Here is a 22,327-nt window from a genome sequence, read left to right as displayed (position 1 = left end):
AAGAAAGAAAGAAAGAAAGAAAGAAAGAAAGAAAGAAAGAAAGAAAGAAAGAAAGAAAGAAAGAAAGAAAGAAAGAAAGAAAGAAAGAAAGAAAGAAAGAAAGAAAGAAAGAAAGAAAGAAAGAAAGAAAGAAAGAAAGAAAGAAAGAAAAGCCCACCTCTTCAGGGCAGGAGACAGTTGACAACTTTACGGACATGTGTAAGGCCTACCTCAGAGTCATCACTTTGCATCCTACATATGCTGAACCAATACTGCTATTGCGGAGAATTCTGTCAAGCTGTCAAAATAAGGAGACAAGCAGTGTATCAAAACAACAATAAACACTATACCATAGCAAATATAATTCAAACCATTCTTACCAGGGAAGTGAGACTTCTCTCTGTAGAATTGAATGCCTTTGAATCAGGAGTTGCCATCTCTTCCTTGTATTTCAAATTGGTTACAGTGAAATTCACAGTGAAATGTTCAACTGCTGGTGTTGGTGTTTGGATTGTGGTTGGCAGAACAGCTAGAACAGAGTGGCAAAAAGGACAAACGTTGTATTGACCCTTTCTTATAGTCTTTCCATTATCGTAACATCCATAATAGCCTTTCCCCAACAGTTTTGGTAATCTAGAGCAGGGGTGTCCAAAGGTTTTGGCAGGACGCCTACATCATCTCTCTGACACTGTGTCGCGGGCCGGGGGGAAAAAGAATTAATTTACATTAAAAATTTGAATAAATTTACATAAGTTTACATAAATGAATATATCAAAGATGAACTTATATGAATGAATGAAAATCTTACAATAGCTCAAGGTCTATAAAAGGCCTTGCACAAAGCAAGACTGGCCTTTCCTTTGCTGCCACTACTGCATCACAGACATGAAACAACAAGCATTGGACGGAGCCCTCATCCCACAGCTCACACAAGAGATCAAACAGTTGCCCTAATGCTGAGAGCAGTTGCGTCGGGCCAGTGTCAGCTCCAACAAATCTCCGAAGGGCCAGAGGCTCATTGGAGACTGGGGGCTCCCTGAGGGCCGCATTGAGAGGCCTCGAGGGCTGCAAGTGGCCCCAGAGCCGGGGTTTGGGCACCCCTGATCTAGAGGAACTAATATCTTTAACATATCACTTACTTGTTCCCAGAGGTGCTTCGTGATAACCTAGGAAAAGGGAAGAAGTTGCCAGTCAGATGGACAAGAAAATAATATTGAAATTGGGTGGAAATGCATGAAGTTTGTTTCAGATTTCATACACTATCATCTTTTGTGTTTCTAACCTTATGGTTGGCATTGAAACAGAGGCTGTGCCACCCGTTGCTTTACTACTACACAACACACATATACAAATTATCTTCTGTCCTAAATACTCATTTTGTTTCCTTCAAAATTCTCAGGCATTTCTTCTTGAATGGAATCCTGAAATCTACTTACAATGATACTTTTTTAAACTTTGGGAGATACCCTAGTAGGTACTTGGAAACCACTTGGATTACCATTGACATAGAGGCTGTATCTTTCCAAGGTGTAGGGCCCCATCTTGCTGAAATTGTTTGTCTGGTTCACTATTTCGTGGTACACCTTGACTCGGTCAAAAGGAGGTGTGGTAGAATCATTTCTGTAAGTGCAAACAGCGTCCATTCCAGTTTCTTCTCCATTTTTCCCAGGTCTGACAAGAGAGAGGGAGAGAGTTAAATGAACTGGGAGTGAACAAAAGAATGACAGAACCAAAGAAAGAAGCCTATCATTTCTGAGCAGGAGACATCTAAAGCTGGCATATTAACAGACATACTTAAGACCTACCTCAGAGTCGTCACTTTGCATCCAACGTATGCTGATCCAATACTGCTGTTGCGGAGAATTCTGTCAAGCTATCAAAAATGGAGACAATCAGTCTGACAAAACAACAGGGATCACCATTCCAAAGCTGATGTGTAGCTAATGTGTAGCTAATGAAAGTGAAGCCCGGTGCCGAAAGCAAAATGATGCCCTGGAAGTGACGTCACTTCCGGAAGTGACATTACACTCAAACTTTTAAAAAAGTGAAAAATGGGTTGGTGGGATAGCTAAGGCATCTGCTATCCAGGATCAAAGAAGATTTTGTAGCGCCCACCCACAACAAAATCAAATTTAATTAAGTAAATAAAGAAAAAATTTTCTGGTTATTTGTCCATAACATTTGATAGAATGCAGATATTCCAACAGGATTTGTTTCATTGCACTCAGCATTACATTACCTTTCAAATGATACATAACATAATGGTATAATTTGTACATACCAATGTTTTCATTATTTTGGACACTGTCAAGCTCAGCTTGTGGCCCCCCCTATAGCTTGTTGCCTGGTGAAATTGCCACCCCCTGCATCCCCTTAGCTATGCTACTGCATCACACATATATTTCAAACCATTCATACCAAGGAAGTAAGACTTTTCTCTGTAGAACGGAATGCCTTTGAATCAGGAGTAGCCATCTCTTCCTTATATTTCAGGTTGGTTACAGTGAAATTCACAGTGAAATGTTCAACCGCTGGTGTTGGTGTTTTGGTTGTAGTTGGTAGAACAGCTGGAAAAAAGGACAACCATTGGATTGTATTGGTTTTCACTGTAACCATCGTATTGACCCTCTTTTCTCTTATAATCTCTCAATTACCATAATATTCACTGCTTCTTTCCCCTACTGTTTCAGTAATAGAGAGAAACTGATATCTTTCAAATATCACTTACTTGTTTCCAGAGGGACTTCATGATAACCTAGGTAAAGGAAAAAAGTTGCTAGTAAGATATGCAAGACAATGATATTGACACTGAAATTGGTGGTGAAGTACATTAAATTTGATACAGATTTCAAGCATTATCATCTTTTCATGATTCTAATCCTCAGAGTTTACATTGACACAGAGGCTGTGCCACCTGCAGTGTTACTACTACTACTACTACAGTGTTACTACTACTACTACTACTACTACTACTACTGCAGTGTTACTATGTGTGTTACTACCACACAACAAACATATATAGAGTCCATCTATACAAATCGCCTGGGGATGTGCAGAAAATGCCCTGCCCCACTCCTGCTTAAGACAGTCACTTCTCTCACATGTACAAATTTGGTTTCCCCCCAAATTCTCAGGCATTTCTTCTTGAGAAGAATCTTGAAATCTACTTAGAATTAACCTACTTCATATTTCATTACCAGCCCTACTAAGTATTTGAAAACACCTGGTTTACTGTTGAGTCTATAACACCACCTGCATTTTTACTACACAACAAAACGTGACACAAGCATACAGTGCCTCTCAATTTAAATTGTTTTGAGATTGGCAGAACATTCCCTGGCTTGCCCTGCTCTGTCCACAATGCTGCACCCCACATTAGTCCACGCCTGCTTGAGAAAATTATCTTCTCTTCTAAACACTCATTTGGTTTCCTTCAAAATTCTCAGACATTTCTTCTTGAATGGAGTCATGAAATGTACTTACAATGACATTTCTTTGAGTTTTAGGACAAGTCCTAAGTACAAGTCTCAAGTAAGTACAGGTGTGTGCTACTTAACAACTGGGATACATTCTCTGATCCCCACTGTTATGCAGTTAGGTTGTTAAGCAAACATTCCACCTAATTTAGTGCCTTTGTTGTCAGGCTACTAGAAGCTGATTGCCTCGTGTTTGCATCAAGAGCCTCTTTAGTGTGTAAACAGACTCTGCTGCAGGACATGGGAGTCCTGACTGCCTCATTAAGAGCCTCTTAATGTCCATTGTTAAGCAGCGCACGCCTGAACTTGGAAATAACCTGATTACCATTGACATAGAGGCTGTATCTTTCCACGGTGTAGGGACCCATGTTGCTGAAATCATTTGTCTGGTTCACTATTTCATGGTACACCTTAACTCGGTCAAAGGGAGGTATGGTAGATTCATTTCTGTAAGTGCAGACAGCATCCATTCCAGTTTCTTCTCCATTTCTCACAGGTCTAACAGGAGAGAGGGAGAATGTTAACGAAAGAAAGAAAGAAAGAAAGAAAGAAAGAAAGAAAAGAAAGAAAGAAAGAAAGAAAGAAAGAAAGAAAGAAAGAAAGAAAGAAAGAAAGAAAGAAAGAAAGAAAGAAAGAAAGAAAGAAAGAAAAGTCCATTTCTTCACGGCAGGAGTCAGTTAGAGCTGACATGTAAGGCCTACCTCAGAGCTGTCACCTTGCATCCCACATATGCTGATCCAATACTGCTATTCTGAAGAACTCTGTCAAGCTGTCAAAAAAGGAGATGATCAGTTTGCTGAAACAATAGTTTATTCCATATTGCATATAATTCAAAGCAGCTTACCAGAGAAGTGAGACTTTTCTCTGTAGAATTAAAAGCCTCTGAATTGGGTGTTGCCATCTCTTCCTTGTATTTCAAGTTGGTTACGGTGAAATTCACAGTGAAATGTTCAACCGCTGGCATTGGGGTTGTAGTTGGCAAAACAGCTGGAACAGAATGAGAGCCAGACAACAATTGTATTGACCCTGTTTTCTAAGAACATAAGAAGAATCCTGCTGGATCAGGACATAGACCCATCTAGTCCAGCTTCCTGTTTCTCACAGTGGCCTACCAAATGCTTCAGGGAGTACACAAGACAGCAAGATACAACCTGCATCCTTGTGCCCTCCCCCTGCATCTGGCATTCTCTTAATGTCTGTCCAATATAACCACATCCATTGACTCTTTTCCATACAGTTTGAATGATAGACACTGATCAAGAACTTTTACACATCTACCCATCACTGGTGAAATGTCCAATATTTGGCAACACACTTGATTTGAATTTGTTGTCTGGAAAACAGTCGTAAAAAGGTACAACAAGAAATCTCAGGTAATTCTGCTTTCCATTAGCATCTCCTGCACATATTCAGCTTTACCGAATCCAAAGCATATCTACTTTTTAAGACAAGAATACCTCTGCACGAGCCATTTCAAAAATGTCCACATATTCATTGAACTTTTCTCAGCGCACAGCTTCTGTCTTACGCTCCATTTTCATGGAGCAAAAACCGTCCCATGGAATATTGGTGGTACTGAAACATTTTGAGAGACTCACAGACATGTGGCAAAAAATGTCCCCTTTTAAATAGTCCTTGAGAAATCTCACCAGTTGACTGAGATGGAATGGTGGAAGAAGGAACTGTAGTTGGCAGTCGTTCAGGTATTGTTGTTACTGGAGTGGCTTTTGTGGTCACTTGGGCTGTTACAGGAGGTAGAATGGGGGGCTGAGGAGTTTTCGCTGAAGAGCCTGTGGTGCAAAGAATCAAGGAGTTAAAAAAATCATGGTGGGGGAGGGACAAGATTAGGAGAAAATGTCTCCCCCTTTTATCAAAACATATTTCATTTGCAGACAATGAAATTAAGGAGGGGTGGCCTGTCTTGATTTCTGCTTTAACTGATTTCATCATAGACTAGTGAGGTCAGTGATAGTCCAACCTTCTCCTGGGCCTACTGCTGTGAATCTCGTGATCTGCTGAAGCACTACAAAAGGTGTGTTGCTGTCAGGAGCTCTGAAACAAGTAAGGTGGCATTGGGGCGAGTTGTGGGCAGTTTGAGGGAGAAACCAGTTCAGAGGTGAGAGGGGGTGGATCTTGGTGACAGCTGCTCACACCAGATTCTAACCCTTTCCCAGCCCTGATGTGCCTCCTGATTCTCCTTGGAATTACACCAGCAAAAGAGCTCACATGGGTCCAAAGAGCCTTTGGTGACCTATTAGGAGGTAAGTAAAAATATTTTTATTTATCTCTCCTAGGTTGACTGGTTGCCCCCTCCCCTATAGCAGGCAATGTGTGTTCCATCAGTGATGCTGTATGCTATGGATTGGCAGGGTACAGGATTGGGACATGTTGTCTTTCTCAGCTCAGAAATGTGAGTGTACATAAAATTCACCTCAGATAAAAAGCACACATTAAGGTTCCAGAAGGCCTTCTCTAGCTTTCATATTGATCTGAGCTGGAGAAGAAGTCATGTCCTTCCTCTTATGGGGAGTGCAATGAGGACACAACCAATTGCAATTTGGACTTCAAATTAACATTTTTTCCTAAGCCTAATTCTATGCCTGCCATGGGGCAGTTTGTCCCATCACTGTTCTTGCGGGTAGTATCTATGCCATCACACCAAGGTGTTTCCTTGGGCCTCATGTGACAAGTTACTTGCCAAGTAATGCAAAGATTAATGTGGCCACATACCAGAGGCCACCAGAGGCTAGGCTTCACTGGGAATGTGACCACACCACAGTTCATGTGGTGGCCTTCTTGCAGAGCCCTGTCCCCATGGATGAGGCAAGTGAGGCAGAGTCCTTACTGATTGGATGAGCTGGAGAGTCAGGGCTTCCTCGGCATTTCCTCTAAGCTCACAATTCGGAGCTCAGCTGATATTGCACCCTTCTCACCTGCGCTAGGGATAGTCTGACATTCACTGGCTGCTCTCAGGAGTCAGATAGGAATTTGAATGGCAAGTTTTGGATTTTTTTTTTCCAAACCTATCCCAGATTATCTCCTTTGGTGAAGTGTTAGATTAGCCAGTTTGCTCATTTTTGGCAGGTATAGTGCAGGTTTGGGAACAGGAGCAAGGATCTAGTTTGCAACCTAAGGTGTTCAAGGGCCATAGGGCAGTGATACCCAATTTTTTTGATCAGCGGCTCCCTTGACCTACTGGGTCACTGGCCGTGGCACCCCATTAGGGCTACAATCCTATTCATTGCATAGTGTGGTTGGTTTTTCACGGGGATACTGTGGCTTCCCTGGCTGGTTTCCATGGCTCCTCTGGGAACCACAGCTCACAGTTTGGTCACCACTGGCCATAGGGGAATCCAGTATTGATCTCAAGAGGCTGTCTGACTCAGCAATGTTGCCTGGTGACCCTTAAAGCATGAACTGCAAAGTCCATCCTAAAAGCTTTCCAGGTTGGAATGGGTTGGGTAATTTGACTGCCTTTACCCTCTTTCTAGGGCTTGGCAGTGAAAACGAGGGTATGAGATGAGCTCTGATTGCAGTTAGTAGTGTTTGTCTCCCTCAAGGTAAGTGCTCAAAATAATGGGGGAGGAGTTGGGCAGACAGGAATAGATGTAGGATCTAATCTTATTGAATTATGGAATTAATAAAGTAGCCTTGCTTTATACCAAACATGACTTTGTGTTGTGTGTTTTATGGGACTTGTTTGGACACTGGACAGTAGGCCTCTGCACAAATTTCACAAGCTCCAGCCTGGATTTCAAAAATGAAGGAAACTGATACCACCCTTAATACTTACTTGTTGTCCTTATGGGCAGTACAGTAGAAAGTGGAGTTGGCTGAGTAGTGGCGTTCCCACCACCACCGGGTTGCTCTATTGGTACATTAGTGGCTGGATGGATTAGAGATTCATTCACCGGAGTTGCTGCATTGGGAAAATTGACATTAGTGTTGCACAGGTATTGGTGAAAGTAAAAAGGGTGCAGCCACATCATCCTGTACCATGGCCATGATTCAAGTGAAAGTACTCCAGAACTGCACAATGAACAAGAAAACAATAAAAGGAATTCCAATCATGGGACTCCAATGAATTGTATAGTTCGGGCCTGAAGCTGGAGTTACTACATAATAATATATTTTGAAATGGCGATAAGAAATTTTGAAATATATATATACTAGTTCTTTGTAAATAGTCTTGAGATGATTATCGTAAATAGAATGATACCACTCTAAGAAACAAACAAAAACCTAGCTTACGAGAATTACTACCATACAGGAAAATCCTTCGCCTTTCTCCCACCACTACACACAGTCCACAAGAATTAGTTCTAAAACTAAGCACGACTAAACACTCACTTGGAAAAGGTGTTGTGGTAAACAATGATACTCTGGGTGTTGTTTCCAAGGGAGAGGTTGGTGTCCAACTTGCACTTGTGCTGGGTTCAGCAATAGAGGTTGTTGTTTCCAAGGGAGAGGTTGGTGTCCTACTTGCACTTGTGCTGGGTTCAGCAGTAGAGATTGTTGTTTGAAAAGGAGAGCTTGGTGTCAATCTTGCACTAGTGCTGGGTTCAGCAGTAGAGGTTGTTGTTTCCAAGACAGAGGTTGGTGTCAAACTTGTACTTGTGCTGGGTTCAGCAGTAGATGTTGTTGTTTCCAAGGGAGAGGTTGGTGTCCAACTTGCACTTGTGCTGGGTTCAGCAGTAGAGGTTCTTGTTTCCAAAGGAGAGGCTGGTGTCAAACTTGCACTTGTGCTGGGTTCAGCAGTAGAGGTTGTTGTTTCCAAGGGAGAGGTTGGTGTCCTACTTGCACTTGTGCTGGGTTCAGCAGTAGAGGTTCTTGTTTCCAAAGGAGAGGCTGGTGTCAAACTTGCACTTGTGCTGGGTTCAGCAGTAGAGGTTCTTGTTTCCAAAGGAGAGGCTGGTGTCAAACTTGCACTTGTGCTGGGTTCAGCAGTAGATGTTGTTTCCAAAGGAGAGGTTGGTGTCCTACTTGCACTTGTGCTGGGTTCAGCAGTAGAGGTTCTTGTTTCCAAAGGAGAGGCTGGTGTCAAACTTGCACTTGTGCTGGGTTCAGCAGTAGATGTTGTTGTTTCCAAGGGAGAGGTTGGTGTCCAACTTGCACTTGTGCTGGGTTCAGCAGTAGAGGTTGTTGTTTCCAAGGGAGAGGTTGGTGTCCTACTTGCACTTGTGCTGGGTTCAGCAGTAGAGCTTGTTGTTTGAAAAGGAGAGGTTGGTGTCAATCTTGCACTAGTGCTGGGTTCAACAGTATAGGTTGTTGTTTCCAAGGGAGAGGTTGGTGTCTTACTTGCACTTGTGCTGGGTTCAGCAGTAGATGTTGTTGTTTCCAAGGGAGAGGTTGGTGTCTTACTTGCACTTGTGCTGGGTTCAGCAGTAGAGGTTGTTGTTTCCAAGGGAGAGGTTGGTGTCAATCTTGCACTTGTGCTGGGTTCAGCAGTAGATGTTGTTGTTTCCAAGGGAGAGGTTGGTGTCAAACTTGTACTTGTGCTGGGTTCAGCAGTAGATGTTGTTGTTTCCAAGGGAGAGGTTGGTGTCAAACTTGCACTTGTGCTGGGTTCAGCAGTAGATGTTGTTGTTTCCAAGGGAGAGGTTGGTGTCTTACTTGCACTTGTGCTGGGTTCAGCAGTAGATGTTGTTGTTTCCAAGGGAGAGGTTGGTGTCCAACTTGCACTTGTGCTGGGTTCAGCAGTAGAGGTTGTTGTTTCCAAGGGAGAGGTTGGTGTCCTACTTGCACTTGTGCTGGGTTCAGCAGTAGAGCTTGTTGTTTGAAAAGGAGAGGTTGGTGTCAATCTTGCACTAGTGCTGGGTTCAACAGTATAGGTTGTTGTTTCCAAGGGAGAGGTTGGTGTCTTACTTGCACTTGTGCTGGGTTCAGCAGTAGAGGTTGTTGTTTCCAAGGGAGAGGTTGGTGTCTTACTTGCACTTGTGCTGGGTTCAGCAGTAGATGTTGTTGTTTCCAAGGGAGAGGTTGGTGTCAAACTTGCACTTGTGCTGGGTTCAGCAGTAGAGGTTGTTGTTTCCAAGGGAGAGGTTGGTGTCCTACTTGCACTTGTGCTGGGTTCAGCAGTAGAGCTTGTTGTTTGAAAAGGAGAGGTTGGTGTCAATCTTGCACTAGTGCTGGGTTCAACAGTATAGGTTGTTGTTTCCAAGGGAGAGGTTGGTGTCTTACTTGCACTTGTGCTGGGTTCAGCAGTAGAGGTTGTTGTTTCCAAGGGAGAGGTTGGTGTCAATCTTGCACTTGTGCTGGGTTCAGCAGTAGAGGTTGTTGTTTCCAAGGGAGAGGTTGGTGTCTTACTTGCACTTGTGCTGGGTTCAGCAGTAGAGGTGGTTGTTTCCAAGGGAGAGGTTGGTGTCCTACTTGCACTTGTGCTGGGTTCAGCAGTAGATGTTGTTGTTTCCAAGGGAGAGGTTGGTGTCTTACTTGCACTTGTGCTGGGTTCAGCAGTAGATGTTGTTGTTTCCAAGGGAGAGGTTGGTGTCAAACTTGCACTTGTGCTGGGTTCAGCAGTAGATGTTGTTGTTTCCAAGGGAGAGGTTGGTGTCTTACTTGCACTTGTGCTGGGTTCAGCAGTAGATGTTGTTGTTTCCAAGGGAGAGGTTGGTGTCCAACTTGCACTTGTGCTGGGTTCAGCAGTAGAGGTTGTTGTTTCCAAGGGAGAGGTTGGTGTCCTACTTGCACTTGTGCTGGGTTCAGCAGTAGAGCTTGTTGTTTGAAAAGGAGAGGTTGGTGTCAATCTTGCACTAGTGCTGGGTTCAACAGTATAGGTTGTTGTTTCCAAGGGAGAGGTTGGTGTCTTACTTGCACTTGTGCTGGGTTCAGCAGTAGAGGTTGTTGTTTCCAAGGGAGAGGTTGGTGTCTTACTTGCACTTGTGCTGGGTTCAGCAGTAGATGTTGTTGTTTCCAAGGGAGAGGTTGGTGTCAAACTTGCACTTGTGCTGGGTTCAGCAGTAGAGGTTGTTGTTTCCAAGGGAGAGGTTGGTGTCCTACTTGCACTTGTGCTGGGTTCAGCAGTAGAGCTTGTTGTTTGAAAAGGAGAGGTTGGTGTCAATCTTGCACTAGTGCTGGGTTCAACAGTATAGGTTGTTGTTTCCAAGGGAGAGGTTGGTGTCTTACTTGCACTTGTGCTGGGTTCAGCAGTAGAGGTTGTTGTTTCCAAGGGAGAGGTTGGTGTCAATCTTGCACTTGTGCTGGGTTCAGCAGTAGAGGTTGTTGTTTCCAAGGGAGAGGTTGGTGTCTTACTTGCACTTGTGCTGGGTTCAGCAGTAGAGGTGGTTGTTTCCAAGGGAGAGGTTGGTGTCCTACTTGCACTTGTGCTGGGTTCAGCAGTAGATGTTGTTGTTTCCAAGGGAGAGGTTGGTGTCTTACTTGCACTTGTGCTGGGTTCAGCAGTAGAAGCTGTTGTTTCAGAGGCAGAGGTTGGTGTCTTACTTGCACTTGTGCTGGGTTCAGCAATAGAGGTTGTTGTTTCCAAGGGAGAGGTTGGTGTCAATCTTGCACTTGTGCTGGGTTCAGCAGTAGAGGTTGTTGTTTCCAAGGGAGAGGTTGGTGTCTTACTTGCACTTGAGCTGGTTTCAGCAGTAGAGGATGTTGTTTCCAAGGGAAAGGTTGGTGTCAATCTTGCACTTGTGCTGGGTTCAGCAGTAGAGGTTGTTGTTTCCAAGGAAGAGGTTGGTGTCTTACTTGCACTTGTGCTGGGTTCAGCAGTAGAGGTTGTTGTTTCCAAGGGAGAGGTTGGTGTAAAACTTGCACTTGTGCTGGGTTCAGAAGTAGAGGCTGTTGTTTCAAAAGGAGACGTTGGTGTAAAACTTGCACTTGTGCTGGGTTCAGAAGTAGAGGCTGTTGTTTCAATGGGTGATGATGGTGCCGTACTTCCACTTGAGCTGGGTTCAGCAGTAGAGGTTGTTGTTTCCAAGGGAGAGGTTGGTGTCCTACGTGCACTTGTGCTGGGTTCAGCAGTAGAGGTTGTTGTTTCCAAGGGAGAGGTTGGTGTCAAACTTGCACTTGTGCTGGGTTCAGCAGTAGAGGTTGTTGTTTCCAAGGGAGAGGTTGGTGTCCTACTTGCACTTGTGCTGGGTTCAGCAGTAGAGCTTGTTGTTTCAAAAGGAGAGGTTGGTGTCAATCTTGCACTAGTGCTGGGTTCAACAGTATAGGTTGTTGTTTCCAAGGGAGAGGTTGGTGTCCTACTTGCACTTGTGCTGGGTTCAGCAGTAGAGCTTGTTGTTTCAAAAGGAGAGGTTGGTGTCAATCTTGCACTAGTGCTGGGTTCAACAGTATAGGTTGTTGTTTCCAAGGGAGAGGTTGGTGTCCTACTTGCACTTGTGCTGGATTCAGCAATAGAGGTTGTTGTTTCCAAGGGAGAGGTTGGTGTCAAACTTGCACTTGTGCTGGGTTCAGCAGTAGATGTTGTTGTTTCCAAGGGAGAGGTTGGTGTCTTACTTGCACTTGTGCTGGATTCAGCAATAGAGGTTGTTGTTTCCAAGGGAGAGGTTGGTGTCAAACTGGCACTTGTGCTGGGTTCAGCAGTAGAAGTTGTTGTTTCCAAGGGAGAGGTTGGTGTCAATCTTGCACTTGTGCTGGGTTCAGCAGTAGAGGTTGTTGTTTCCAAGGGAGAGGTTGGTGTCTTACTTGCACTTGTGCTGGGTTCAGCAGTAGAGGTTGTTGTTTCCAAGGGAGAGGTTGGTGTCAAACTTGCACTTGTGCTGGGTTCAGCAGTAGAGGTTGTTGTTTCCAAGGGAGAGGTTGGTGTCAATCTTGCACTTGTGCTGGGTTCAGCAGTAGAGGTTGTTGTTTCCAAGGGAGAGGTTGGTGTCTTACTTGCACTTGTGCTGGGTTCAGCAGTAGAGGTTGTTGTTTCCAAGGGAGAGGTTGGTGTCAAACTTGCACTTGTGCTGGGTTCAGCAGTAGAGGTTGTTGTTTCCAAGGGAGAGGTTGGTGTCAAACTTGCACTTGTGCTGGGTTCAGCAGTAGAGGTTGTTGTTTCCAAGGGAGAGGTTGGTGTCAATCTTGCACTTGTGCTGGGTTCAGCAATAGAGGTTGTTGTTTCCAAGGGAGAGGTTGGTGTCCTACTTGCAGTTGTGCTGGGTTCAGCAGTAGAGGTTGTTGTTTCCAAGGGAGAGGTTGGTGTCAATCTTGCACTTGTGCTGGATTCAGCAATAGAGGTTGTTGTTTCCAAGGGAGAGGTTGGTGTCCTACTTGCACTTGTGCTGGGTTCAGCAGTAGAGGTTGTTGTCTCCAAGGGAGAGGTTGGTGTCTTACTTGCACTTGGGCTGGGTTCAAAAGTAGAGGTTGTTGTTTCCAAGGGAGGAGTTGGTGTCCTACTTGCACTTGGGCTGGGTTCAGCAGTAGAGGTTGTTGTTTCCAAGGGAGAGGTTGGTGTCATACTTGCACTTGTGCTGAGTTCAGCAGTAGAAGCTGTTGTTTCAAAAGGAGACGTTGGTGTAAAACTTGCACTTGTGCTGGGTTCAGAAGTAGAGGCTGTTGTTTCAATGGGTGATGATGGTGCCGTACTTCCACTTGAGCTGGGTTCAGCAGTAGAGGTTGTTGTTTCCAAGGGAGAGGTTGGTGTCCTACTTGCACTTGTGCTGGGTTCAGCAGTAGAGGTTGTTGTTTCCAAGGGAGAGGTTGGTGTCCTACTTGCACTTGTGCTGGGTTCAGCAGTAGAGGTTGTTGTTTCCAAGGGAGAGGTTGGTGTCCTACTTGCACTTGTGCTGGGTTCAGCAGTAGAGGTTGTTGTTTCCAAGGGAGAGGTTGGTGTCCTACTTGCACTTGTGCTGGGTTCAGCAGTAGAGGTTGTTGTTTCAAAGGCAGAGGTTGGTGTCCTACTTGCACTTGTGCTGGGTTCAGCAGTAGATGTTGTTGTTTCCAAGGGAGAGGTTGGTGTCCTACTTGCACTTGGGCTGGGTTCAGCAGTAGAAGCTGTTGTTTCAGAGGCAGAGGTTGGTGTCTTACTTGCACTTGTGCTGGGTTCAGCAGTAGATGTTGTTGTTTCCAAGGGAGAGGTTGGTGTCCTACTTGCACTTGTGCTGGGTTCAGCAGTAGATGTTGTTGTTTCCAAGGGAGAGGTTGGTGTCTTACTTGCACTTGTGCTGGGTTCAGCAGTAGAGGCTGTTGTTTCAAAGGGTGATATTGTTGCCGTACTTGCACTAGTGCTGGGTTCAGCAGTAGAGACTGTTGTTTCCAAGGGAGAGGTTGTTGTCAAACTTGTACTTGTGCTGGGTTCAGCAGTAGAGGATGTTGTTTCCAAGGGAGAGGTTGGTGTCCTACTTGCACTTGAGCTGGTTTCAGCAGTAGAGGTTGTTGTTTCCAAGGGGGAGGTTGGTGTCCTACTTGCAGTTGTGCGGGGTTCAGAAGTAGAGGCAGTTGTTTCAAAGGGTGATGTTGTTGCCGTACTTGCAGTTGTGCTGGGTTCAGCAGTAGAGACTGTTGTTTGAAAAGGAGAGGTTGGTGTCATTCTTGCACTAGTGCTGGATTCAGCAATAGAGGTTGTTGTTTCCAAGGGAGAGGTTGGTGTCAAACTGGCACTTGTGCTGGGTTCAGCAGTAGAAGTTGTTGTTTCCAAGGGAGAGGTTGGTGTCAATCTTGCACTTCTGCTGGGTTCAGCAGTAGAGGATGTTGTTTCCAAGGGATAGGTTGGTGTCCTACTTGCACTAGTGCTGGGTTCAGCAGTAGAGGTTGTTGTTTCCAAGGGGGAGGTTGGTGTCAAACTTGCACTTGTGCTGGGTTCAGCAGTAGAGGTTGCTGTTTCCAAGGGAGAGGTTGGTGTCTTACTTGCACTTGGGCTAGGTTCAAAAGTAGAGGTTGTTGTTTCCAAGGGAGGAGTTGGTGTCCTACTTGCACTTGGGCTGGGTTCAGCAGTAGAGGTTGTTGTTTTCAAGGGATAGGTTGGTGTCATACTTGCACTTGTGCTGAGTTCAGCAGTAGAAGCTGTTGTTTCAAAAGGAGACGTTGGTGTAAAACTTGCACTTGTGCTGGGTTCAGAAGTAGAGGCTGTTGTTTCAATGGGTGATGATGGTGCCGTACTTCCACTTGAGCTGGGTTCAGCAGTAGAGGTTGTTGTTTCCAAGGGAGAGGTTGGTGTCCTACTTGCACTTGTGCTGGGTTCAGCAGTAGAGGTTGTTGTTTCCAAGGGAGAGGTTGGTGTCCTACTTGCACTTGTGCTGGGTTCAGCAGTAGAGGTTGTTGTTTCCAAGGGAGAGGTTGGTGTCCTACTTGCACTTGTGCTGGGTTCAGCAGTAGAGGTTGTTGTTTCAAAGGGAGAGGTTGGTGTCCTACTTGCACTTGGGCTGGGTTCAGCAGTAGAAGCTGTTGTTTCAGAGGCAGAGGTTGGTGTCTTACTTGCACTTGTGCTGGGTTCAGCAGTAGAGGTTGTTGTTTCCAAGGGAGAGGTTGGTGTCCTACTTGCACTTGTGCTGGGTTCAGCAGTAGAGGTTGTTGTTTCAAAGGCAGAGGTTGGTGTCCTACTTGCACTTGTGCTGGGTTCAGCAGTAGAGGTTGTTGTTTCCAAGGGAGAGGTTGGTGTCTTACTTGCACTTGGGCTAGGTTCAAAAGTAGAGGTTGTTGTTTCCAAGGGAGGAGTTGGTGTCCTACTTGCACTTGGGCTGGGTTCAGCAGTAGAGGTTGTTGTTTCCAAGGGAGAGGTTGGTGTCCTAATGGCACTTGAGCTGGTTTCAGCAGTAGAGGTTGTTGTTTCCAAGGGAGAGGTTGGTGTCATACTTGCACTTGTGCTGAGTTCAGCAGTAGAAGCTGTTGTTTCATAAGGAGACGTTGGTGTAAAACTTGCACTTGTGCTGGGTTCAGAAGTAGAGGCTGTTGTTTCAATGGGCGATGATGGTGCCGTACTTCCTCTTGAGCTGGGTTCAGCAGTAGAGGTTGTTGTTTCCAAGGGAGAGGTTGGTGTCCTACTTGCACTTGTGCTGGGTTCAGTAGTAGAGGTTGTTGTTTCCAAGGGAGAGGTTGGTGTCCTACTTGCACTTGTGCTGGGTTCAGTAGTAGAGGTTGTTGTTTCAAAGGCAGAGGTTGGTGTCCTACTTGCACTTGTGCTGGGTTCAGCAGTAGAGGTTGTTGTTTCCAAGGGAGAGGTTGGTGTCCTACTTGCACTTGGGCTGGGTTCAACAGTAGAAGCTGTTGTTTCAGAGGCAGAGGTTGGTGTCTTACTTGCACTTGTGCTGGGTTCAGCAGTAGATGTTGTTTTTTCCAAGGGAGAGGTTGGTGTCTTACTTGCACTTGTGCTGGGTTCAGCAGTAGAGGTTGTTGTTTCCAAGGGAGAGGTTGGTGTCCTACTTGCACTTGTGCTGGGTTCAGAAGTAGAGCTTGTTGTTTGAAAAGGAGAGGTTGGTGTCAATCTTGCACTAGTGCTGGGTTCAACAGTATAGGTTGTTGTTTCCAAGGGAGAGGTTGGTGTCCTACTTGCACTTGTGCTGGGTTCAGCAGTAGATGTTGTTGTTTCCAAGGGAGAGGTTGGTGTCATACTTGCACTTCTGCTGAGTTCAGCAGTAGAAGCTGTTGTTTCAGAAGGAGACGTTGGTGTAAAACTTGCACTTGTGCTGGGTTCAGAAGTAGAGGCTGTTGTTTCAATGGGTGATGATGGTGCCGTACTTCCACTTGAGCTGGGTTCAGCAGTAGAGGTTGTTGTTTCCAAGGGAGAGGTTGGTGTCAATCTTGCACTTGTGCTGGGTTCAGCAGTAGAGGTTGTTGTTTCCAAGGGAGAGGTTGGTGTCCTACTTGCACTTGTGCTGGGTTCAGCAGTAGAGGTTGTTGTTTCCAAGGGAGAGGTTGGTGTCCTACTTGCACTTGTGCTGGGTTCAGCAGTAGAGATTGTTGTTTGAAAAGGAGAGGTTGGTGTCAAACTTGTACTTGAGCTGGTTTCAGCAGTACAGGTTGTTGTTTCCAAGGGGGAGGTTGGTGTCCTACTTGCAGTTGTGCTGGGTTCAGAAGTAGAGGTTGTTGTTTCCAAGGGAGAGGTTGGTTGCAAACTTGCACTTGTGCTGGATTCAGCAATAGAGGTTGTTGTTTCCAAGGGAGAGGTTGGTGTCCTACTTGCACTTGTGCTGGGTTCAGCAGTAGAGGTTGTTGTTTCCAAGGGAGAGGTTGGTGTCCTACTTGCACTTGTGCTTGTTTCAGCAGTAGAGGTTGTTGTTTCCAAGGGAGAGGTTGGTGTCCTACTTGCACTTGTGCTGGGTTCAGCAGTAGAGGTTGTTGTTTCCAAGGGAGAGGTTGGTGTCCTACTTGCACTTGTGCTGGGTTCAGCAGTAGAGGTTGTTGTTTCCAAGGGAGAGGTTGGTGTCCTACTTGCACTTGTGCTGGGTTCAGCAGTAGAGGTTGTTGTTTCCAAGGGAGAGGTTGGTGTCCTACTTGCACTTGTGCTGGGTTCAGCAGTAGATGTTGTTGTTTCCAAGGGAGAGGTTGGTGTCAAACTTGCACTTGTGCTGGGTTCAGCAATAGAGGTTGTTGTTTCCAAGGGAGAGGTTGGTATCAAACTTGCACTTGTGCTGGGTTCAGCAATAGAGGTTGTTGTTTCCAAGGGAGAGGTTGGTGTCCTACTTGCACTTGTGCTGGGTTCAGCAGTAGAGATTGTTGTTTGAAAAGGAGAGGTTGGTGTCAAACTTGTACTTGAGCTGGTTTCAGCAGTAGAGGTTGTTGTTTCCAAGGGGGAGGTTGGTGTCCTACTTGCACTTGTGCTGGGTTCAGAAGTAGAGGTTGTTGTTTCCAAGGGAGAGGTTGGTGTCAATCTTGCACTAGTGCTGGGTTCAGCAGTAGAGGTTGTTGTTTCCAAGGGAGAGGTTGGTGTCAATCTTGCACTAGTGCTGGGTTCAGCAGTAGAAGTTGTTGTTTCCAAGGGAGAGGTTGGTGTCATACTTGCAATTGTGCTTGGTTCAGAAGTAGAGGCTGTTGTTTCAAAGGGTGATATTGTTGCCGTACTTGCAGTTGTGCTGGGTTCAGCAGTAGAGATTGTTGTTTGAAAAGGAGAGGTTGGTGTCAATCTTGCACTAGTGCTGGGTTCAGCAGTAGAGGTTGTTTTTTCCAAGGGAGAGGTTGGTGTCCTACTTGCACTAGTGCTGGGTTCAGCAGTAGAGGTTGTTGTTTCCAAGGGAGAGGTTGTTGTCAAACTTGTACTTGTGCTGGGTTCAGCAGTAGAGGATGTTGTTTCCAAGGGAGAGGTTGGTGTCTTACTTGCACTTGTGCTGGTTTCAGCAGTAGAGGTTGTTGTTTCCAAGGGGGAGGTTGGTGTCCTACTTGCAGTTGTGCTGGGTTCAGAAGTAGAGGCAGTTGTTTCCAAGGGGGAGGTTGGTGTCCTACTTGCACTTGTGCTGGGTTCAGCAGTAGATGTTGTTGTTTCCAAGGGAGAGGTTGGTGTCGTACTTGCACTTGTGCTGGGTTCAGCAGTAGATGTTGTTGTTTCCAAGGGAGAGGTTGGTGTCCTACTTGCACTTGTGCTGGGTTCAGCAGTAGAGGTTGTTGTTTCCAAGGGAGAGGTTGGTGTCCTACTTGCACTTGTGCTGGGTTCAGTAGTAGAGGTTGTTGTTTCCAAGGGAGAGGTTGGTGTCCTACTTGCACTTGTGCTGGGTTCAGTAGTAGAGGTTGTTGTTTCAAAGGCAGAGGTTGGTGTCCTACTTGCACTTGTGCTGGGTTCAGCAGTAGAGGTTGTTGTTTCCAAGGGAGAGGTTGGTGTCCTACTTGCACTTGGGCTGGGTACAGCAGTAGAAGCTGTTGTTTCAGAGGCAGAGGTTGGTGTCTTACTTGCACTTGTGCTGGGTTCAGCAGTAGATGTTGTTTTTTCCAAGGGAGAGGTTGGTGTCTTACTTGCACTTGTGCTGGGTTCAGCAGTAGAGGTTGTTGTTTCCAAGGGAGAGGTTGGTGTCCTACTTGCACTTGTGCTGGGTTCAGCAGTAGAGCTTGTTGTTTGAAAAGGAGAGGTTGGTGTCAATCTTGCACTAGTGCTGGGTTCAACAGTATAGGTTGTTGTTTCCAAGGGAGAGGTTGGTGTCCTACTTGCACTTGTGCTGGGTTCAGCAGTAGATGTTGTTGTTTCCAAGGGGGAGGTTGGTGTCATACTTGCACTTGTGCTGAGTTCAGCAGTAGAAGCTGTTGTTTCAGAAGGAGACGTTGGTGTAAAACTTGCACTTGTGCTGGGTTCAGAAGTAGAGGCTGTTGTTTCAATGGGTGATGATGGTGCCGTACTTCCACTTGAGCTGGGTTCAGCAGTAGAGGTTGTTGTTTCCAAGGGAGAGGTTGGTGTCAATCTTGCACTTGTGCTGGGTTCAGCAGTAGAGGTTGTTGTTTCCAAGGGATAGGTTGGTGTCCTACTTGCACTTGTGCTGGGTTCAGCAGTAGAGGTTGTTGTTTCCAAGGGAGAGGTTGGTGTCCTACTTGCACTTGTGCTGGGTTCAGCAGTAGAGATTGTTGTTTGAAAAGGAGAGGTTGGTGTCAAACTTGTACTTGAGCTGGTTTCAGCAGTAGAGGTTGTTGTTTCCAAGGGGGAGGTTGGTGTCCTACTTGCAGTTGTGCTGGGTTCAGAAGTAGAGGTTGTTGTTTCCAAGGGAGAGGTTGGTTGCAAACTTGCACTTGTGCTGGATTCAGCAATAGAGGTTGTTGTTTCCAAGGGAGAGGTTGGTGTCCTACTTGCACTTGTGCTGGGTTCAGCAGTAGAGGTTGTTGTTTCCAAGGGAGAGGTTGGTGTCCTACTTGCACTTGTGCTTGTTTCAGCAGTAGAGGTTGTTGTTTCCAAGGGAGAGGTTGGTGTCCTACTTGCACTTGTGCTGGGTTCAGCAGTAGAGGTTGTTGTTTCCAAGGGAGAGGTTGGTGTCCTACTTGCACTTGTGCTGGGTTCAGCAGTAGAGGTTGTTGTTTCCAAGGGAGAGGTTGGTGTCCTACTTGCACTTGTGCTGGGTTCAGCAGTAGAGGTTGTTGTTTCCAAGGGAGAGGTTGGTGTCCTACTTGCACTTGTGCTGGGTTCATCAGTAGATGTTGTTGTTTCCAAGGGAGAGGTTGGTGTCAAACTTGCACTTGTGCTGGGTTCAGCAATAGAGGTTGTTGTTTCCAAGGGAGAGGTTGGTATCAAACTTGCACTTGTGCTGGGTTCAGCAATAGAGGTTGTTGTTTCCAAGGGAGAGGTTGGTGTCCTACTTGCACTTGTGCTGGGTTCAGCAGTAGAGATTGTTGTTTGAAAAGGAGAGGTTGGTGTCAAACTTGTACTTGAGCTGGTTTCAGCAGTAGAGGTTGTTGTTTCCAAGGGGGAGGTTGGTGTCCTACTTGCACTTGTGCTGGGTTCAGAAGTAGAGGTTGTTGTTTCCAAGGGAGAGGTTGGTGTCAATCTTGCACTAGTGCTGGGTTCAGCAGTAGAGGTTGTTGTTTCCAAGGGAGAGGTTGGTGTCAATCTTGCACTAGTGCTGGGTTCAGCAGTAGAAGTTGTTGTTTCCAAGGGAGAGGTTGGTGTCAAACTTGCACTTGTGCTGGGTTCAGCAATAGAGGTTGTTGTTTCCAAGGGAGAGGTTGGTATCAAACTTGCACTTGTGCTGGGTTCAGCAATAGAGGTTGTTGTTTCCAAGGGAGAGGTTGGTGTCCTACTTGCACTTGTGCTGGGTTCAGCAGTAGAGCTTGTTGTTTGAAAAGGAGAGGTTGGTGTCAATCTTGCACTAGTGCTGGGTTCAGCAGTAGATGTTGTTGTTTCCAAGGGAGAGGTTGGTGTCCTACTTGCACTTGTGCTGGGTTCAGCAGTAGATGTTGTTGTTTCCAAGGGAGAGGTTGGTGTCCTACTTGCACTTGTGCTGGGTTCAGCAGTAGATGTTGTTGTTTCCAAGGGAGAGGTTGGTGTCCTACTTGCACTAGTGCTGGTTTCAGCAGTAGAGATTGTTGTTTCCAAGGGGGAGGTTGGTGTCCTACTTGCAGTTGTGCTGGGTTCAGAAGTAGAGGCAGTTGTTTCAAAGGGTGATGTTGTTGCCGTACTTGCAGTTGTGCTGGGTTCAGCAGTAGAGATTGTTGTTTGAAAAGGAGAGGTTGGTGTCATTCTTGCACTAGTGCTGGATTCAGCAATAGAGGTTGTTGTTTCCAAGGGAGAGGTTGGTGTCAAACTTGCACTTGTACTAGGTTCAGCAGTAGAGGCTGTTGTTTCCAAGGGAGAGGTTGGTGTCCTACTTGCTCTTGTGCTGGGTTCAGCAGTAGAGGTTGTTGTTTCCAAGGGAGAGGCTGGTGTCCTACTTGCACTTGTGCTGGGTTCAGCAGTAGATGTTGTTGTTTCCAAGGGAGAGGTTGGTGTCAAGCTTGCACTTGTGCTGGGTTCAGCAGTAGCGGTTGTTGTTTCCAAGGGAGAGGTTGGTGTCAAATTTGCACTTGTGCTGGGTTCAGCAGTAGAGGTTGTTGTTTCCAAGGGAGAGGTTGGTGTCCTACTTGCACTTGTGCTGGGTTCAGAAGTAGAGGCTGTTGTTTCAAAGGGTGATGTTGTTGCCGTACTTGCAGTTGTGCTGGGTTCAGCAGTAGAGATTGTTGTTTGAAAAGGAGAGGTTGGTGTCATTCTTGAAATTGTGCTGGGTTCAGCAGTAGAGTATGTTGTTTCCAAGGGAGAGGTTGGTGTCCTACTTGCACTTGAGCTGGTTTCAGCAGTAGAGGTTATTGTTTCCAAGGGAGAGGTTGGTGTCCTACTTGCACTTGAGCTGGTTTCAGCAGTAGAGGTTATTGTTTCCAAGGGAGAGGTTGGTGTCCTACTTGCACTTGAGCTGGTTTCAGCAGTAGAGGTTGTTGTTTCCAAGGGAGAGGTTGGTGTCTTACTTGCAATTGTGCTCGGTTCAGCAGTAGAAGTTGTTGTTTCCAAGGGAGAGGTTGGTGTCAAACTTGCACTTGTGCTGGGTTCAGCAGTAGAGGTTGTTGTTTCCAAGGGAGAGGTTGGTGTCAAACTTGCACTTGTGCTGGGTTCAGCAGTAGAGGTTGTTGTTTCCAAGGGAGAGGTTGGTGTCTTACTTGCAATTGTGCTGGGTTCAGCATTAGAGGTTGTTTTTTCCAAGGGAGAGGTTGGTGTCAAACTTGCACTTGTGCTGGGTTCAGCAGTAGATGTTGTTGTTTCCAAGGGAGAGGTTGGTGTCTTACTTGCAATTGTGCTGGGTTCAGCAGTAGAGGTTGTTGTTTCCAAGGGAGAGGTTGGTGTCCTACTTGCACTTGTGCTGGGTTCAGCAGTAGAGGTTGTTGTTTCCAAGGGAGAGGTTGGTGTCCTACTTGCACTTGTGCTGGGTTCAGCAGTAGAGGTTGTTGTTTCCAAGGGAGAGGTTGGTGTCCTACTTGCACTTGTGCTGGGTTCAGCAGTAGAGGTTGTTGTTTCCAAGGGAGAGGTTGGTGTCCTACTTGCAGTTGTGCTGGGTTCAGCAGTAGAGGTTGTTGTTTCCAAGGGAGAGGTTGGTGTCAAACTTGCTCTTGTGCTGGGTTCAGCAATAGAGGTTGTTGTTTTCAAGGGAAAGGTTGGTGTCCTACTTGCACTTGTGCTGGGTTCAGCAGTAGATGTTGTTGTTTCCAAGGGAGAGGTTGGTGTCCTACTTGCACTTGTGCTGGGTTCAGCAGTAGAGGTTGTTGTTTCCAAGGGAGAGGTTGGTGTCCTACTTGCACTTGTGCTGGGTTCAGCAGTAGATGTTGTTGTTTCCAAGGGAGAGGTTGGTTTCCAACTTGCACTTGTGCTGGGTTCAGCAGTAGATGTTGTTGTTTCCAAGGGAGAGGTTGGTGTCCTACTTGCACTTGTGCTGGGTTCAGCAGTAGATGTTGTTGTTTCCAAGGGAGAGGTTGGTGTCAAACTTGCACTTGTGCTGGGTTCAGCAGTAGATGTTGTTGTTTCCAAGGGAGAGGTTGGTGTCAAACTTGCACTTGTGCTGGGTTCAGCAGTAGAT

At 46.0% G+C, this 22,327-nt stretch overlaps 1 protein-coding gene across 1 annotated transcript in view; it reads right to left on the bottom strand.

The window, feature by feature from the left end:
• Nucleotides 1-20,694, bottom strand: part of MUC16 (mucin 16, cell surface associated) — a gene marked incomplete at its 5' end in the record, with an annotated part of 70,528 nt that extends 49,834 nt beyond the window's left edge. The window contains 12 exons of the mRNA XM_066635578.1: nucleotides 210-277; nucleotides 360-508; nucleotides 1,119-1,145; nucleotides 1,478-1,650; nucleotides 1,785-1,852; nucleotides 2,398-2,546; nucleotides 3,781-3,953; nucleotides 4,157-4,224; nucleotides 4,300-4,442; nucleotides 11,778-11,874; nucleotides 19,279-19,326; nucleotides 20,650-20,694. Of these exons, the coding sequence (XP_066491675.1) occupies nucleotides 210-277; nucleotides 360-508; nucleotides 1,119-1,145; nucleotides 1,478-1,650; nucleotides 1,785-1,852; nucleotides 2,398-2,546; nucleotides 3,781-3,953; nucleotides 4,157-4,224; nucleotides 4,300-4,442; nucleotides 11,778-11,874; nucleotides 19,279-19,326; nucleotides 20,650-20,694 (1,208 nt within the window). The remainder of the gene's footprint in view (nucleotides 1-209; nucleotides 278-359; nucleotides 509-1,118; nucleotides 1,146-1,477; nucleotides 1,651-1,784; nucleotides 1,853-2,397; nucleotides 2,547-3,780; nucleotides 3,954-4,156; nucleotides 4,225-4,299; nucleotides 4,443-11,777; nucleotides 11,875-19,278; nucleotides 19,327-20,649) is intronic.
• Between the last annotated feature and the right edge of the window lie 1,633 nt (nucleotides 20,695-22,327).

Source organism: Tiliqua scincoides, chromosome 8, assembly GCF_035046505.1.
Source record: "Tiliqua scincoides isolate rTilSci1 chromosome 8, rTilSci1.hap2, whole genome shotgun sequence".
Taxonomy (NCBI): domain Eukaryota; kingdom Metazoa; phylum Chordata; class Lepidosauria; order Squamata; family Scincidae; genus Tiliqua; species Tiliqua scincoides.
Note: the sequence above shows the minus strand (reverse complement) of the source record. Positions and strands in the feature narration are given on the sequence as shown.